General features: G+C 37.6%; 1 protein-coding gene across 1 annotated transcript; it reads left to right on the top strand.

Annotated features, from left to right (window-relative positions):
• The first annotated feature begins 282 nt into the window (after window positions 1-282).
• Window positions 283-14,301, top strand: LOC110968016 (E3 ubiquitin-protein ligase TRIM39-like). The gene is made up of 9 exons (XM_051944168.1): window positions 283-431; window positions 2,596-2,683; window positions 4,136-4,726; window positions 6,933-7,028; window positions 8,686-8,919; window positions 9,845-9,992; window positions 10,552-10,578; window positions 12,378-12,553; window positions 12,625-14,301. The coding sequence occupies exons 3-9, from the start codon at window positions 4,139-4,141 to the stop codon at window positions 12,994-12,996; spliced, it is 1,641 nt and encodes a 546-aa protein (XP_051800128.1). The 5' UTR covers window positions 283-431; window positions 2,596-2,683; window positions 4,136-4,138; the 3' UTR covers window positions 12,997-14,301.
• Window positions 14,302-14,655: the final 354 nt, after the last annotated feature.

Genomic DNA, 14,655 nt, shown 5'->3' with positions numbered 1-14,655 from the left:
ACACACACACACACACACATAGACACCAGTCACGACGGCGAGCAGACAAGACATACCGGAGAGCAGCATGGGGTTCAGAGAACGCTATTACAGAGAGAATACAGAAACATTTTTGATTTTCACAGGTTTCTCTGTCAAAGAATGCTAAAAAACTCTGTCATAGGAGGGATGAGAACGCCGAAATTTTTGTTTTACAGGGACGCTTCTGCTCCACATCAGATAAATACTTTTGACTGTTAGGACCCGGGAGGGAGGGAGGGGGAGGGGGGGGAGGGGGGCGCATCTGCACCGAATAGATAAGCCGCTGAGGGTTAGGGAGACACTTTAGACCTGACTTTGGCGTCCGAGGGGAAGGGTCTCCCGGAATAAACAAAGATCACGTGGTGAAAATAACACGTCATAAGGCGGGACTTCCTGTAAAAGAGCACGTGGTAAGGCGGGACTTTCCGGTTTAAAAAGGGGGCGGGGCCACCTGTCAAAGTTGTGACGTGGCAGCTTCTGATTGGAAGCTGTCATTTTTGACGAAAGGTGGTTTATATTCCCTCTCTAGGTGGTGACACTGAGGTGTTGGAGCTTTTTTTAATATCACGAGGAGATGATGGTATTGAATACTGAGCTGAAGTCAGTGATGACCACCCTAATAAAGGTGGACAGGATGAATTTAAATTGTCCGTCCAGCTGCAGTTATGGAAAAGGTCAATGGCAGAAAATGGCATGTAACTGTAATAGTTGTGCTTCTGTGCTTTGTTGAGGAATGCAAATCAAGAGAAAAGCCACATGTCCTCACCGATGCAAACAGGATGCTAACACGAGGTTGTATGCTGATTCCCTGTTGGGATACATGAAAACGCTGTGGTGGCAGCATCATGATGTGAAGCACGGTGGTGGTAGCATCATGAATGTGAAGCACGGTGGTGGCGGCATCATGATGTGAAGTCTTCCACTTGAGGGGGATACTTTTTATAGGCATATGTTGTATTTATGTCATATGTTTTGAAGAAAAAAAATTAAATCAGAAATGGTAAAAGTAACTACTTCTTAGATGAATGCAGTGGAATTTTCCCTGTACCACTAAGTAGGAGTAATCACTAGTGACCCACACTTATCACATGATCTATAATCTAAATGTGAAAGTCTCATTTCAGAAAATTGTTTGGATTTAGCCATTTTCTGAGGATCAATGGCCTTTCCTCTGCTTTACTCTACTCTACTACTTTGTCGACTTAAAAAAGCTTTTCGACACTATTGATCACAATATCCTGTTGAAAAAATTAGAACGCTACGGAATTAGAGGAATCGCAAATAAATGGATAAAGATTATTTAACAAATAGGTACCAATATGTTCAAATATCAAACAATAAATCAGAGTTACAAAAGATAGTATATGGAATTCCACAAGGTTCAATTTTGGGACCAAAATTATTTTTACTGTACATAAATGATATTTGTAAAGTGACTAACCTTTTGCATTTTATTTTATTTGCAGATGATACCAATATATTTGTTCTGGAAAGAATATTGATCAACTTCTAAATACAGTGGAAGTCGAACTAAAATTTTAAAATGCTGGTTTGATAGAAATAAACTTTCATTAAATCTAAACAAAACAAAATTTATTATTTTTAGTAATTTCCAATTGCCAATTTAATGTTTAAAATTAAAAATGACAGAGCTCCAAACTGTGGTTCAGAACTTGTTCAAAATGAAAAGTACTTCATATGAACTTAGAGGATTATTTATGTTTACTAAGCCTAAAGCAAGAACTGATGTAAAGTTAAGAAGTTTTTCTTTCCAAGGTGTACATGTGTGGAACGCTCTCGAGGATGAACTGAAGTCTTGCACTTCATTATTTATATTTAAGAGAAAGCTTAAAGCCAAGTTAATGGAATCTTATTTAAGAAATTTATTGTAAGGCAAAATGTAAGCTTCTCTAAATGCTTCTCTAGATTTTTGTTTCATTTTTCCTTTCAGCGTGAAAACTTAAGTTGTGATAAGGTAGGCGATATAAGCTGTGCTTCAGCCTATACCTTTTCAGTCATTGCCAACAGTAATTGTTTATTGTTAATTTGTTGTTTGGATGCTGACTGAAATAAACTAAACTAAAAAAACTAAACTAAAACTCTTCCTCATGGCCTTTATTCAGCTGAAATAAAGGAGGCATTCACCGTGTTCACAATCCTCTTATCTGCAGCAGAATGTGTTCTTTCACCATGAAATGCACGGCAGCATTTCTCACATTGCTCTGCTGTCTGAGGCATGCAAGTCAGGTGTCATAAGTGGAAAATGTTAACCATTGGACTCACCACACCCATGAGGAAAACACACTCCTTCCTCCTGTGAGAGCTGCTATTATGTATTCCCATGTCCTCATATGCACACACACACACACACACCCACGTACACAAGGTTGTCAGCCAGTATGCCAACTAAGTACTATTAGTACAGTAACTAATGGCAGGTTGTGCTTTGAATGCTGCTATTTTAAGATTAGGCGGCGCTCAGTCAGGCCGGCAGAGAAACGAGCGCTGGGCCCAGGAGAGGGAGGGCCGGGCTGATGAATAACTGTGGTGACGTTACATTTTCCTGTTTCACAGCTAGCCCTGTCATGTATTCACGCTCATTCATACAGCAGGAGTCACCTGTCAACAGCGAGGACCGACTCACCAGCTCCAGCTGACAGAAGTAAGTATGGGAGAGCTACAAATGTGATTATTCTTATTATTGTGAGAGTTGTGGAAAAGACTGCACATGTGAATGAAAGTGAAATTAATCAGTTTAAATAGCTCAGACATGGACTGTTCAGAAGAGGATTATAGGCCGTAGATTTGTTCAGTTATTTGGATTTCAGACCTACTTCACAGGAAATCACAATAATGTAACAAGTTGTCTACGGGTTAAATGTTAGTTGGTGCTACTTTAAGCTAGGCTAGGTAAGAAATGTTACGCTCATGGTTTGGAGCGAAAGTTAAGTAACTGGGGCAGATTTGATGAACTCCTTGACATACATTTTCCCACTTTTAATTGCTCGTGCGTAGCTTTGAGATCATTAAAATTGTGCTTGTCTAAGTCAGAGTTTAACGTTTGGGGAAATATGCTTGTTTTGCATGTTTAGCTTAGCATAAATCCTGAAAAGAGGGTAAAAAAGGTAGCTTTGTTATGACTTCACTGTGCTCGGCTAGTAAATAAAAATAATTCAGCACATAATAATTGATAAAACTTGATTTTACCCCTTGTTTTTATGCAGAATAAACCAATTAGATATAATGTTTTAATAAATGCAAATGCAAGCTGTTTCTGATTAACTCCAGTGCCTACGCTAAGCTAAGCATTTGAAAACCAGCCACTAGTAGCCTAAATAAATAACCGCTGTGGGCCAAATGGAGATAAATAAACTAGCTTGTTTTTCGTTTTGTATTTTGATAAATATTTAAATCTAATAGCTTCCATTCCACATTTAGCTGCTAACTGACAGAATGTGTTAGCTTGCTATTATTACCCATTTAATATTGAGGAGATATATTTGACCCGACACACAAAGTGATACAAATTTTAAAGATTTTCCATTACACTTAACAAAAATAACACAGAATTTGTCAAATTGCAATATTTTAAGCTAATAAATGCTGCAGCAAGTGAGTGTAATTGGGTGAAAGTGCTTAAATGCGACTTATTCTGCAACACTTTTTTTCTCCGTGTGCATATAATTACTGACTTTTATGGCGTCCTAAATGTTTAACCACCAGTTTGAGACCGGCTAGAAGTTACCACCTTAAGCAGGCCTCGTTTTAGCAGCAGGTAATCGTGAGTTCGTGTCTGATTTTGGTGTGTCGGTGTGCCTGTTGTGTTATTATTGTGTCAGGCTGTGTTATTGTGATAATCTGTGGAAAGAGAAAGGTGTGTCTGGTGCGTGTAGTTGGGCAACAAAACAATGACTAATACACCAAACAGTGCTGGGTGTAGAAATCCTGAATTTCAAGAAGTGCATACCTCAATATATTTACACAGCTACTCACACAAGTAGAAGTATGTATTTTTGCTACACAACTATGCAGAACATCAACCATATGTGTAATTAGTTTGCTTCCTCTATCGATGATCTTCCTGTGACTGACTTCCCTGTTTACTGTTCCGCAGTCAATGGCCTCCCCGGCAAACATGTTGCCACAAGAGCAGTTCCAGTGCACCATCTGCCAGCAGGTGTTCAGCGACCCAGTGACCACTCCTTGTGGACACAACTTCTGCCAGTCCTGCATCCAGAGCGTGTGGGACAGCAGCTCCACCTGCCAGTGCCCCACCTGCAATAAATCCTTCACCTCCCGGCCTGAAATAAGCGTCAACACGGCCTTCAAGGAGCTGGCGGACAGCTTTAGGCAGATGGTGTCGTGCTCGTCCGCCTCGCCGCTGTCCGCAGTCAAACCGGGCGAGGTGGTGTGCGACGTCTGCGCCGCCACGGCCCGGCAGGTGAGGGCCCAGAAGTCCTGCCTGGCGTGTCTGACGTCGTACTGCGAAGCCCACCTGGAGCCCCACCGCAGGGTCGCCACGCTGAGGCTGCACAAGCTCATGGAGCCGGTGGGGGACCTGCAGGACCGGATGTGTAAGAAGCACGAGAGGCTGCTGGAGATGTTCTGCAGGGACGAGCAGAAGTGCGTTTGTCAGTTCTGCACCGAGACCGAGCACAAAGACCACCGGGCCGTCACGATAGAGGACGAGAGCAGCGAGAGGAAGGTGGAGTACGCCCTGTAGTCGTAGAGTCCAGCATGAAATTCACAGTTACCACCGACGTCTGTTCATTAGCGATAACAAGATATCTCATCAAATTAAAGACTTTTCCCCGACAATATCTTTAAGCTTTTTTCAATAAACATATAGACACAGGAAGTAATTGCAAGAAAGTACAGAAGACTAATAAACAATGAACTGCTCCTCTCAATTCCTCAATTAGACTTGACTCAATATGACATTATAAATCCCCGGAGGGACATAAAGATGTTACAGCAGCGTGGATATTCAATCAATATTAACTACTGTAAAATAAATAAGACAAAATAAAATAAAAACAAGATAAGATAAAATAAAAAAACTAAAATATAATATGAAAAAATAAAAAGAATAAAGTAAAATTACATGTAATAAAATAAAACAATGTAAGATAAAAAATAAAATAAAACAACATTAAATTAAATAAGAAAATAAGATAAAATACAACAAAAATAAGACAAAATAAAGTGAAATAAGTAAAATCTAAAAAAAAAAACATATGAAATATAAAATTGAAACTATGTGCACATGACATATGTTTACAGATATAATAAATTTAGATTTAGACTTTATTCATCCCTAGAGGGAAATTCAGTTGTTGCAGCAGCGTGGATATTTAATAATTGGACAAAAAAAAAGGACAGCACAGAATATTAGGGTATTAAATGAAGGTAAAATAATATAAAATAAAATAAAAATAAATTGAAATAAAGTTTTAAAATAAAATTAAGTGAAATAGAATAAAAATAAATTTAGATAAAATAAAATTAAGTGAAATAAAATAAAATTATAGAAAATATAATACAGAAAAAATCTACAGAATATAAAAGAGTGAGACAGAAATGTGCAAATGAGAATAGTTTGCATGTGCAAATGACAGAAGAAGGTGCTGATAAGTCTACAGATGCAATGACTGGCGTTTAGGATGTAATTTATCCAATATGTAAAGTGGTTTAATCAGCAGGTAAAGTGATAAAGTCCTGGAAGAACAGGTTTGGGGACCTTTTATGGTGGCGATGATGGTAGTCCACATTTATTATCCCACGTCTCCCAGACACATTCTACTCCTCGGTATCATTTTCGAACAAATCTCACATCATTTATAAAATATCCCCAAAGGTCTTCATATTTTCTTTGTTTGTTTTCAGCCTATAAGTGAACATAGTTAGTTTTATCCAATGCATGTTAGTTTTTTTTGGCCTTTTTAATAACTAGACCGCTGACATTCATCAATATTTGTTCTTTTTTATGATAATTATGTTCTTGTAGAAGTAAGTCAGGATCCAGTACACATCTTTTTGAACACATCTAACACATTTATCGCCACTCTTCTGCACAATTTGATGCAACCGTCTGTTCCTCTACAGGGGGAAAATATTCTACCTTTGCACTGTCGCTGGACATTAAAACATCTTATCAATCCTGGGTCTTCTTCACTCACGGTGTTGGATTAAATTCTACACATTTTTTTCAATTCAGGTTGCTAAGATGCTGCAGAACTCACATGTACATGAAAGTGTCTGAATGAGGAATGGAATATTTATCTTTTTACTGTGTATTAGCTCATAAAGTCCTGAATATTTTATAAAAAATGTGGTAATTTTGCTATTTTTTATTTTGTTGTTGTTTTTTCTCCCTAATTATAAAATACACCAAAATATCAATAAAAATACAAAAAAAAATGTTCCTTTACATGCATTATGTAAAAACGGGAAATAATTGTTGCTGAAATTAGCTGTAAAAAATTTTTTTTTAAAAGGAATAAGAATTTTTTGCTGTCAAAAAGTTGCTAAATACAATTGAAAATTTGCTTTTTATTGAACAGATCGAACTGTTAAAGTTAAATACTGTAAATATGTTTCTAAAATGAAATACAATTAGCTTCAGAAGTACTGTTTCTGCAAGTCTGTTAATAGTAATTACAGAAGATGTCTCCAAAATTCAATTATATATATATATATTAATATTGCATATTATAAGTCATTTCATAGTTTTTACGATTAAAATGCACATGATGTTCAGGTTTGCTGTATTTTGTTGATGGAAAACTATTGGGACAATTCTTTTGTGTTACTCTACAATATTTTTGACAGCTTCTGGAATATTGGTTTTATTTTATTTGTCCGTTTCTACATGCATGCACATGATCACAGCCTCTCTTCTCCCTGTTCAGGTCCAAATGAAGAAGACCAAGGCAGATTTTCAGCAGATGATCCAGGAGCGACTGAAGAAAGTGGAGGAGATCCAAAACTGTCTGAAGCTCAGCGTGGTGAGCTCATTTCTGTCACACTGAAATTCTTCATTTTCACGAGTTTCCTGTTTACATCACAATCAGAAAAGTGTTTTAAAGCTCCGTTAGAGGTTTGAAGGGCCACTGAAACTTAAAATCTCTAATTTTCAAGCGTCAAAGTGAGGATGTCATGGCAAGATATCTCCAATTTAAAGATGACAGAATTTGTTTTAGATAATGAGAGGCAGGCTGCACCAATGCAGCCTTGACTAGTAAATATTACTGTGCCCCCTAAAAAACCCTCCATCTTACAGGTATAAAATGCAAAAAAAAAACTCTCTTAAAGTCCTTCCTACACTTGTTTTAATAAGGCATTTTGAGAAATTGAAGTCCAAGAGATTGATTGAATGATTGAAAGAAGTTTATCACGATGCATATAAGATAAAATAAGATAAGAATGAGAAAGATGAGATGAGATGAGATGAGATACCATGAGATGAGAAGAATTACATGAGATGATATTATGAGAAGAATAAGATAAGATGAAAAGAATGAGAGAAGATGAGATGGGATGAGTCAAGATGAGAAGAGCTACAATAATATGAGACAATATGAGTTGAGATAAGAGAAGATGAGATGATATGGGATAAGAAGAATGCAATGAGATACGATTAGAAGAATGAGATGAGATAAGATAGGAAGAATGAGAAGGATAAGAAGAGAAGTATGAAATGAGATACAATATGACAAAGTGAGAAGAATGTGATAAGATGAGGTTAGAAGAATGAAATAGATGAGATAAGGTGAGATTAGACAATAAATAAGATGAAGAGAAAGAGATGAGGTGACATGAGAAAGGATGTGAACCATTTTGTGAGAATGAGATGAGATAAGAGATGAGAAGAGTGCGATAAGATGAGATGAGAAGAGTGCGATAAGATGAGATGAAATTTGAATCATGAAATCAGATGAGATAAGATGAGATTAGATAACATATGATAAGATGAGAAGAATGAGACTAGATGAGATTAGAATAATAAAACCAGATGAGATGAGAAGAATGAGATGAGATAAGATAAAATCATATAAGATTAGGAGATGAGAAGAATGAAATTAGATGAGATAAAATGAGACGAGATTAGAAGAGTAAATTTAGATGAGATAAGATGGAAAAAAGGTGATGAGAATGAGATAAGATGAGATGAGATATGATAAGGTGAGGTGAGATGAAATTAGAAGAATGAATTTAGATGAGATTAGGTAAGAAATGATAAGGTGAGAAGAACAAGGTAAGAAAAGATGAGATATAGTGATGAGAATGAGATCAGATGAGATCCGCCTTTACTGGTCCCATAGTGTTTTGTTTGCAGAGCTACAGCAGGAAAGATATGGTGCAAACATTTCAGGATTGTAGTCAGAAAATGAAAAACAAATGAAAATATACGTAAGTAATTTAAAAAACTAACTACTATAACAATAACTATTACATCTTACTGGTATTTGTTGATGTAATGAAGTATTGTGTATATAGTATTGTCATTGCACAGACTGTATGTCAGCAGAGAACTAATGAAACAGCTTATTCCAGTGTATGTAGTAAAATATTTCAACAACAAAAAATTCATAATATTACAGAACATACTGTACTGAGGAGGCTGTTTTGTTGTTGTCTCTAAAATAATTTATCCTCCTCCAGGCGAGTGCAGAGCAGGAGATGGCTGAGACTGACCGTCTCTTAGCATCTCTGATCGTCTCTGTCCAGGAGAGGCAGACCGAAGTCCACTCGGAGATCGAGGAGAAGCAGAAAGCAGCGGAGAGGAGAGCCGAGGAGCTGGTGGATGAGCTGCAGCAGGAGATCAGGGAGCTGCAGAGGAGGAGCACTGAGCTAGAGGAGCTGAGGAGCACCGAGGACCACCTGCACCTCCTACAGGTGAGCAGCTCCACCTGCTCCTCCATCCAGTGGAAGCAGAACAGTCTCAAGCTTGAACTTTTTAAATAATCTTTACTGTTGTGTTCAGTGACGGATAATATAAAATAAAATCACAGAAAAAATAAGGTGAAAAGCAGTCATTTATGTGTGGCTGTAAATTTACAGTTTAACTGTATAGCATTAGATGAAATTAACAGATACCTGCCATTATTTTCACAGATTTTACTTTTTAATTTTTGATTACCTTTTTTAATTATTTTATTTTTTTATACTGATTAAACAATGTAGGGACTTTGTCTTTTGACCTTTTCATTTTTCTTTTTTTTTCATTATACTTTTTTTATACATTAAATATTGCAGGGACTATGCCTTTAAGTGCCATTTTTTTAAAATTTGTCTATTTTTTACAGATTAAACTGTGTAGACCATATGACATTTTGACCTTTTTTATTTATAGTTTTTTTAACAGATTAAACAGTCCAAGGACTTGGCCTTTTTGACTTATTTTAATTTCTTATTTTTAATTGTCCTTTTGTCTTTCCTTTTTTTAAACAGATTAAATAGTGCAGGCATAGTCCCTGCACCTTTTGACCTTTTCTGTTTTTAGTGTTTATTCTTGTTTTATTTTTTGATTTTACAGATTAAACAATGCAGGGACTATGACCTTTTTTATTTTTAGCATTTATTTTAGTTTTTTTTATTTTTACAAATTCAACAGCACAGGGACTTGGCCTTTTTGACCTTTTTCATTTTTCATTATCTTTATTTTTTACAGATTGAACAGTGCAGGAACTATGACCTGTTGACCTTTTTTATTCTTTTGTTAGATTAATTTTTTTTTTTTTTGCATAATAAAACACTGATAAATACACTGCACAGTTCATGCCAACTTTAAACTCCTCCTCCCCATGTCTTCCTCCGGTAGAGGTTGCCCTCTCTGATGTCACCTCCACCCACCAGACAGTGGATGGAGATCAGCGTCCATCCTGAACTCTGCGTGGGGATGCTGAGGAGAGCGCTGTCTAAACTGGACAACGGCCTGAAGGAAGAGCTGGAAAGATTGAAGAAAGAAGGTAAAGTGGACGTACCTCCACAACGCCGACTGGTGGCTGATTTCAGGGCTGCATCTTGACGAACAAATGGAGACGTTTTTGCCATCCATGAACCAGATTATGATAACAACTTAACTACTTTGAAGCACAGCTCAGAATGGCATAATACTCCCAATACGTCCAACAATGTACATCCCTTTAGTCTTCAGTTTGTCCAGAATCAGAGCCATAAAAATGCTGGAGATGTTTATCTATCTGTGCTCAACTACCAAACCATGTAACGGTGCCTCTTTTGTACAATATCGATGAGCATTCAGCTACGATTAACTTATTTTAGTTCATCTTAAGAAGTTACAATGGACATTTTACAACATACAATAATGTTAGTATGATCTACGTCTGTTTACACTAATAAAAACATTATTCTAATGTCCATAGATAACTTGAGAACTTCATAAACATCTAAACATATTTTTGAATATCGGTTATTGCAAACAATAAAGGTTCTACGAATTTCTGAAAAATAATCCACTCATGAATCTAAAAGTTTTTAATCATTGTTTTTTTATTGTTTTGACAGAGATGAAGAGGATGCAGAAGTATGCAGGTATGAACACGCTCAGCATAAATGCATTTTTACGTGTTGGATCGCAAATATGTTTGTCTATGACTTAGCAAGAGACGTCATGGCAGAGAGAAATATCTCAGGAGGAGCAGCGTCATGCTCATAATTATAAGTCTCCAACTTTTAAATAGGGTTTTTGTCGAACTCCAAACAGTAATAATGACTGTTTACTGCTCAAATTTACCTGAAAGCTCTCATCAATCCAACCGTTAATATGAAAGCTAACTGAAAAATGAAGAAATACAGATGCTAAAATCTGTTTTTTAAAGCACAAATTTATTGTTCACGCCACCACAAATCTTTAAGAATTATTTCCATCCATCCCGTATGATGCAACATTAACTAGATTTTATGGGTGACCTACTCTAGGTGGTTGATCAAAGCATGTTAAAGGTCCCATATGGTGAAAGTCCTTTTATATTGGGTTTTATGGTTCTTATATACTTGAAGGTGCGAAGTAAAAGCTGTTAAGATATGAAGACATTTACTTCCTTATTCGTTAAGCCCCCTACAACTAAATAGCCTCCCAGCTTTACAAGAAAGTAAGAATGTGACTCAGGTGTTCCTTTAGAGCTACTTCAGCCAATAGGTATCCAGCTTTGTATAGCTCCACGCCCTCACTTCTTTCCAGGTGAACCAGTCAGAATGAGCAGCTGCCTCTCACTGATTTTCTGGTTCCACTTCTGTGAACTCGAAAGTCTGAACCATTAAAAAAAACTCAACAAATGTTTTGCTTTTGCTACAAGAATGAACACAAGAGATTTCATGGACTCCCAGCATCTGAGAAACTACAGACTTTTATTTGGATTTTCCCAAAAGTGGGAAAATCCTCCGTATTTGCGCAGGTAATTCAAATATAAATATTCACACCTGGAAGGATGCAAGTGCTGTGTCACTAATGGACCATTAGCCATGTGACCAAGGGTGACTGTATCTTCTTGTACTCCCCATTAGTAAGAACTGAAGAAGTCTCTTGGATGAGAGATGAAACATCTTCAAGTATTTGCCAGATAAGCCCAAGAACCTACAACTTCTTTTGTCCAAGTCCAAGAACCTACAACTTCACTTGTAGGTTCTTGAAGACGTTTCACCTCTCATCCAAGACGTTTTCAAGAACCTACAAGTGAAGTTCAAGAGCCTCCAACTTCTACTGTCCAAGTTCAAGAACCTACAACTGCTCTTGTAGGTTCTTGAAGACATTTCACCTCTCATCCAAGATGTCTTCAAGAACCTACAAGAGAAGTCCAAGAAACTACAACTTCTTTCGTCCAAGTCCAAGAGCTTGCAAATTCTCTTGTAGGTTCTTGAAGACATGTCAACTCTCATCCAAGACATCTTCAAGAACCTACAACAGAAGTCCAAAAACCTACTTGAAGACATTTCACCTCTCATCTTGGATGAGAGGCCTCTTGGATGAATATTCACATTAGTGTGAGTTGTGAACACTTCTTGGTTTTCAGACAACTTTTTTTTTCCAGTAAAACTATATGGTACAAGCACCTCAAGTTCCTCATGAATATAGCAAATATTTAAAAAAAAAAAAAAAAAGCACAATTTTGGAATCAATTTCTGTCAATAAATGTGGTGAAATCACATTTGCCTTATTAAAAATTCTGGGTTGCACTACAGGATGTGATGATGCAAGCAAGAAGTCCATCATAGATTAGAACGTGGTTGGACATGGTTTTTGTCTACATGTAAGACTTTCATTACTATATGAGATCTTTAAATTCTGGCTGTAGAGGTATTTATGGTCACACGAACTTCCCTTCTCCCATTAGTTGACGTGGTGTTGGACCCAAACACCGCCCATCCAAACATCGTCCTGTCTGCTGATGGCAAGCAGGCCGGCCGTGGCGAGCTACTCCACATTGTTCCTGACAATCCACAACGCTTCGACCCCGTCATCTGCGTCTTGAGCAAGAAGGGCTTCCTGTCTGGGAGGATCTACTTCCAGGTGGATCACTTTCTGCACCTTTCCAGTGCAACGCCTGTTTTTAAAGTGTCGCTAACCCTCGTATGTTTCAGGTTGAGGTGGGACAGAAGACCTTCTGGGATCTGGGCATGGTCAAAGAGTCGGTCAACAGGAAGGGCATGATCACCTCCAAGCCGGAGAACGGCTTCTGGACGGTGCGTTTGAGGAACGGCAGCGAGTACAGGGCTCTGGACTCCCCGTCTGTGGTTCTGTCTCTGAAGGGGAAGCCACAGACGGTGGGAGTGTTTCTGGATTATGAGGAGGGAATAGTGTCATTCTTTGACGCGGAGAACAGATCTCACATCTACACCTTCAGCGGCTGCTCCTTCTCAGAAAGGATCTTCCCCTTCCTCAGCCCGGGGGTTTGTGACAATGGGAAGAACACGGCGCCGTTGGTCATCTCAACTGTCAATCACAAGAAATAAGGATGCTTCATATCACAGAACTGATGCAGTACTCAATAGTAAAGTCTTGTTTTCTCTATATTGGGTTCTAATCTGAAGGTCTGAAGGTGATTTTCTCTTTCTGAATTGTATATACTTAATTTAAGACAAAGTTGATTGATTTTTTTTGCACTGAATGCAATAGACAGAGCAACACATTGGCATGGTGGCCAATTTATCTGCGCTTGACTTCCAACTCTGATATATGATTTTATTGTAGCAGTTCCTGTGGATCAGGATCCAGGATGACATGCAGCTCACACCAGACTAGCATTAAGCAAAATTAAACCTCTGAGAAAACAGAACTCACTCCTGCCAGAAGACCAGCAGCTGATCTTATTATAGATTTCATAGTGTTGCTTTGTGTTTAAACCTGCTCAGGAATGAAACACAGCATTAAAATTTATTTACAATCATCCTTGAAACCCAGTCAGCTGTTTTAATGTGAGGCAGCAACAAGCTCAACAATGCCATCAGTGTTACGTTCATAAGAAGCAAAATCTACAAGATTCTTTGACTTTAAGTATTAAACTATTAATGTACTGGTTGGTATTGTTGTGGAGGCAGGTAATAGCCTTATATCAGAGCTGCAGCTGACCACCACGTTTGTTATCGATAAATTATTTGGTAAATGGTGACAAAAGCCCGTCATAGTTCTTGACATCCGAAGTTTACGACTTTCAACTTGTTATTCTGTCCAATTAACAATCCAGAGCCCAAAATATTCAACATATTCTCATGGACAAGACCCAGAAATGCAGTTCTTACAATTTTGCTTGGAAAGTTACTTACAAAGTCCTGTCATCAATACCGAACCAAAAGAAACTATCTGAAAAATGATTCCGTAGAGAATCTATTTTAGCTTAATTACCTTAGAGTGATATTTATGGCGCATAAAGGAACCATTTCGTAGAACTGATAATGGTTCTTCTGTGGTATCATTGTGAAGAACCATTTTCATGCATTCAGCAACATAAAATGCGTCATGTTTGATGTTCTGAAGGACTGGTTGTATTCCTGGGTGGAGGTTTAGTTCAGTGGTGTAGTGGTCCCTGGAGAAGTGGGTATACTCTTAATTTTCACCTTTTTTTTAATTAGTCCAGAAAAACGCCCTGTTTTAGAAACAGTGACATAGAAGACTACTCTATTCAATTTATTCAGTCATTTCTACTTGCCCACTATTATAAAATTATCATGACTTGATTAGGAGCAGTTTGTAGTTATTACTGGTCACACAAGCAAACTGGATTAATGTAACATGTATTTACCATGAGGCAAACATGGTGTTTCAGTTACTTTTGAACATTTATTTAAATAAAATACTTCAAATATGAAGTTGACAGTGCATCCTTGTTCATATTTCATCATGAATAAAACCTCAATGTTGTTTTAGGTCGAATCTTAAACTACCTGTCCCCCATTCTTGTGTTTTTACTTACTTTAAAATCAACTACCAGCCTAGAGCTTTTCCCACATTATCCCAATCTAGCTTGCTTCAGACTTACGTTAGAATAACGTTAGCCTTTCAAAACGTTAGTCAGACTCGGCCCGACACTCAGTTTAACCCGTTGCGCTTCAGTTGCGCTTCAGTGTCCTGCCCGCGGTACACTTTGAGATCTGCATAAGCAATTTGCTAAATGT

The sequence above is a fragment of the Acanthochromis polyacanthus genome, chromosome 23 (genome assembly GCF_021347895.1).
Source record: "Acanthochromis polyacanthus isolate Apoly-LR-REF ecotype Palm Island chromosome 23, KAUST_Apoly_ChrSc, whole genome shotgun sequence".
Taxonomy (NCBI): Eukaryota; Metazoa; Chordata; class Actinopteri; family Pomacentridae; genus Acanthochromis; species Acanthochromis polyacanthus.
This window is presented reverse-complemented; position numbering and strand designations above follow the sequence as displayed.